The sequence below is a fragment of the Chaetura pelagica genome, unplaced genomic scaffold, assembly GCF_000747805.2.
Source record: "Chaetura pelagica isolate M959 unplaced genomic scaffold, ChaPel_1.0 scaffold146, whole genome shotgun sequence".
NCBI lineage: Eukaryota > Metazoa > Chordata > Aves > Apodiformes > Apodidae > Chaetura > Chaetura pelagica.
In genome coordinates this window covers 767,800-772,493 of record NW_009953645.1, presented here as the reverse complement: position 1 = coordinate 772,493, position 4,694 = coordinate 767,800, and the positions used below count along the sequence as shown (strand labels likewise).

Below are 4,694 nucleotides of genomic sequence, written 5' to 3'. Positions count from 1 at the left end.
TGTATTTAACAATGTAGGTGTGCAGGGACCCTACTCAGCAGTGACTAGAAAGTTTACAAGCTCTGTAATTTCGTTTTGAATTATTAATCACTTCAATATTTGCTTTTTTTTTTTTTTACTTTCTAAAAAAGGTGCTTATTTCTGAAAGGTTTGACTGTAGAGAGCTGGGGATGAGGAAACGGCCATGTCAGGCACTGGGTTTCATGTAGGTTATTCTGTTCATTTCATTTTGTTCAATTTTTAATATGTCTTCAGATCTTGAGCTAAAAAGTACAAGAGAAAGAACTTTATGCCTTGATCTGCTCATCAGTGCTGTGGCAGCCCTCAGTGTGCAGTGTTTGTGCTCCAGGCTCTAAATGGCTCTGGTGCTTGAAGGGGGAAATAGGGAATCTTGATTTCCCTTTGGGCAGGGGAGGATTTACAGCCTTCCTGGATGGGAAACAGGATCAGGCTTAACAATGTCAGTCTCAGCAATACTGTGTGAGGATGGTTTGGTTAGTTTGAATTCAGCAGCATCTGCAGAGCCCCCCTCTCTGCTCAGCAGTGACAGTGTTCTCCAAAACTAGAAACCTGGTCCTGAAGTCCTTAGTAGTTGTCATTCCCTGTAGGGCTTTTTCATCAGAACAATGAGTGTGTTACAACTGGCTGCAGTTCAGGTTTTTCCACCTTTTTAGGTGATGATAGGAAAAATATTTGTGGATTCTTTGGGCAGCTGAAGCAACAGCTTCTATGAACATTCTGTTACGGTTTCAAAGTGCCTTCATATGTAAATATGTATTTTATAATAAACAATTTAAAAGTGGTTTAACCCATGTTGTGTCTCCTGTGGTCATTCATGAAGCAGTGCCTTCTGTCTGCATTTTTCTGTCATCTCAAAGACCTTCATCAATTTTGTGCTCACTCTAATTTCTTTGGGATTTTTTTTTTCCCCAGTTTAAACTCAGCATCTTTGCAGTGATCTGTCTGAAATGTTCTCCCTAGGTTTCTGCACCATGTTGGGGTCAGTGATTCCTGGGAGGAGAAGATGAGTAATTCATGACAGGAGCTTTCAACTAGATTTGAAGGGGGCAGGAGGTAAAAGCAGGTTCACTGGAGATAAGCTTGGGGCGGGGCACACCAGCGCTGGTGGGACTGTGAGCTAGTGAGGTTCTTCAGTCTGGTGCCTTAGGGGAGGTATTATTGATGGGTTAGAAACCACTGAAGAACCTGAGAATTATCGGGTGGGAATTAGGACTCCTCCTCTCAGAAAGGGGGCAGGACCATTAGCCTAACTGAAGGGCATCTACACCGACATGGACAGCATGGACAACAAGCAGGAGGAGCTGGCAGTCATGGTGCAGCAGGAAAAGTGCTGGAGTTGTCCTCAAAGAAACATAGTGGAAGGATGTGGACAGCTGGAGTGCTGCAGTGGGTGGCTGCAAACTCTTCAGAATGGGCAAGGCAAGAGGGATGGTGGGGTGGCTCTGAATGTTTAGGGGCTGTTTTGATTGCCTAGAGCTATGTCCTGGTTTGGGCCCAACAGGACAACAAAGAACCAGCCCCATGGCCACTCACTCATTCCCCCCCCTCACACACACACACTGGGATGAGGACAAACCCAACTAGAAGCTCATGGGTCAAGACAAGGACAAGGAGAGTTCCCAGGCAAAACAAACTCAACTTGGGGAACAACAATAATTTAATTTCACACTAATCAATGCCCACAGGACACAGACACCCCCAGAGCAGGGCTCACACATGTTATTCCCCCTCCCTTCTTCCCGGGCCCAAATCCCTTTGTTCCTGGTTTCTCTCCCTCCTTCCCCCCAGCGGCACAGGGGGATGGGGATGGGGTTTAGAGTCACTGCACAGCCTGGCGGTTCCTGCTGCTCCTTCCTCCTCAGGGAGAAGGATTCCTGCCCTGCTTCCCCACGGGTCCCTCCCATGGCACATCCTCCCCCAGCCTCTCCTCCAGGAGCCCTTCCCACCAGCCCGGAGCTGCTCCAGCGCTGCCCGCAGAGTCACGGGGGCTTTGGGAACAGGCACCTCCCCTGGCCCGGGGGCTTCCACAGCTGCATCATCCAAGTCCAGTGGCCAAGTTCACCCCTCCTGGTGCCTTCCGGGAATGTTCCACCGCGTTTCTCCATGAACGCAGGGGCACAGCTGCCATCTCGCCATGGGCTGCAGGGAAACTTCTGCTTGGGCACCTTCTTCCCCTCCTTCCTCACCAACCACCAGCACCACTCTCCTCCTGCTGCACAGCTCCTCCCCCCAGGTGCCCCTCTGCTCAGGTGTTATAGCTGTTCTGCTGTATGTTCATGGCAGAGGTTCATCTATTGTCCTAATGGCTCCTTGGCTGGTTTGGAGCACGTGAAGTGTCTCAGCTTCTTGGAGCCACCCCTGGGGTCTTTTCCCCCCTACCAAAAAACCCAACTAACCAAACCAGAACAAGCTAATGAAGGTGACAACTGGCTTGAGTGTTTATGGGTGAGAATCAGGGGGAAGGCCAACAAGGCAGACATCATGGTGGGAGTCTGTTGTAGGACAGGACACCCAACCAGGATAAAGCGGCAGATGAAGTAACCTATGAGCAGCTGGGAGAAATCTCACTCTCACTTGTCCTTGATCTCATGTGGAACTTCAACTTCCCAGGTGTTTGCTGAAAACAAAATCCATCAGAGAGGAAACAGTCCTGGGGGTTCCTAGAGTGTGTGGAATAGAGATCTCTGGCACAGCTGGTGAGTGAAGGACTAGGGAAGGTGCCCTGCTGGGCCTGCTGCTTGTGACCAGTGGAGGACTAGTGGGAGATGTGATGGTTGGAGACCATAAGGGTCATGAAATTATCAACAGAGTGGGGAAGATGACTGGCCTGGCTGAATAGAGATCAGGCTGCAACTCAGGTTAAACAGGAGAGTTTATGGCCTTTGTAAAAAGGGGCAGGGAGCTCAGGAGAACTATGCAGGGAGAAAATGAGAGGGTCCAAAGCCAAACTTGAAATTAATCTGCCTGCAGCTGTGAAAGATACCAAGAAATGTTTCTACAAATATATTAGTCACAAAAGGAGGACTAAGGAGAATCTCTGTCCTGTATTGAATGCAGGGGGGAACAGTGAGCAAAGACGGGGAAAAGTCTGAGGTTCACCTCAGACTTGTTCACCTCAGCCTTTAGTAGTAGGTTCAGTTGTTTGCTGGGTGCCCAGTCCCCCGGATGCCCAGTCCCCTGGGCTGGAGGTCAGGGACAGGGAGCAGAATGGAGCTCCCATGATCCAAGGGGAAATGGTTAGTGACCTGCTGCATCATTTATGGGGCTGGATGGGATCCACCCAAGCAGACAAGGAGCTGGCAGAAGTGCTCACCAAGCCACTTCCCATCATATACTAACAGTCCTGGCTAACGAGGGAGGTTCCAATAGACTGAAAATTGGCCAATGTGACCCTATCTGCAAGGAGGGTCAAAAGGAGAATCCAGGGAACTACAGTCCTGTCAGTCTGACCTTGGGGCTGAGGAAGGTTATGGAGCAGAACATCTTCAGTGCCATTATGCAGCAGGACAAGCAGGTGATCAGGCCCAGTGAGCATGGGTTATGAAGGGCAAGTCCTGCTTGACCAACCTGATCTTCCATGACAGGGTGACTAGTGGATGAGGGAAAGGCTGTGGATGTTGTTTACCTGGCTCTTAGTAAAACCATTTCCCACACTATTGTCCTGGAGAAACTGGCTGCTCATGGCTTGGATGGGTGTGCTCTTGTGACACAGGATATATGGTGCTTGTCTTGAACAATCCAAGAGATAAACAGTGTGTTCAGACACTCAGGGTGTCTGGTGGTTGTCTTGAGACATCAAAGAGTTAGGATCTATTGCATCTATCTAGAGCAGGGTTTATTGCTGGAATAGAGATGTCTCAACAATCCACCAAACCCGTTTTACCCTGAGATGTATCAACATGGCAAATGCCAACAGGGAAGGTTGGTGTGGGATGTGCTGAGGTTGTAAACAAAGAGCCACATCATTGGTGCCTCAGCCAGCCCGAGCAAGGGTTGATAAACAGGCCTTGAGTTAATCTAGAGGATCAGAGAGTGTCTTCATGTAAATCATCAACTTTGCAGAAAAGACTTGAGGTCTGTAGGGATAACTGGACCAAAGGAATGCAGGAGATGGTAACGACTGCACATGTGGAACACTGACTGGGTAACCACTGTGGTGTAGCCCAGGAAATTACCTGTATAAGAGTGTCAGTCTCCAGACTAGAAGGACCAGACCTCCGCCCCCTCCCTCTACTACCAGACCACCAGGACCCCAGGACGCTGCTGAAACTGGGTAGTGATTTTCCTTTAACTCCTTATTTCCTTTACTGATCTTTCTCTTTTGCAGTTTAGGGTTACTTATGGCACCTATTATAAGCTTATGACAAACATCTAGTTGTAACTCTTACCAGCTGATCTGTAACTCAATAAGAGCCCGTTGTGTAACGGCGGTGAGGGAAGCAAGCAGTCCAAAATCAATGTGATTGATAAAGCAAACTTCTTCAATTTATTGAATACACAGTGTTACTTTTACACCCTTTTCCAGAACTACTTGTCATGATTTCATTGGATAGTCATGATATCATGGGATAGCTCTATTTCCATGCTCCACCTTCAATATAGCAACATACACACAGAGTTCTCAGGGTTCTTCCTTATTCTCTATCTTGTCCTTGTGTTAGTTTCCTTGTTAC

At 48.3% G+C, this 4,694-nt stretch overlaps 1 protein-coding gene across 1 annotated transcript in view; it reads left to right on the top strand.

The window, feature by feature from the left end:
- Positions 1–1,292: 1,292 nt before the first annotated feature.
- Positions 1,293–4,694, top strand: part of SAMHD1 (SAM domain and HD domain 1) — a 36,308-nt gene continuing 32,906 nt past the window's right edge. The window contains exon 1 of the mRNA XM_009999860.1: positions 1,293–1,348. Within this exon, the coding sequence (XP_009998162.1) occupies positions 1,293–1,348 (56 nt within the window). The remainder of the gene's footprint in view (positions 1,349–4,694) is intronic.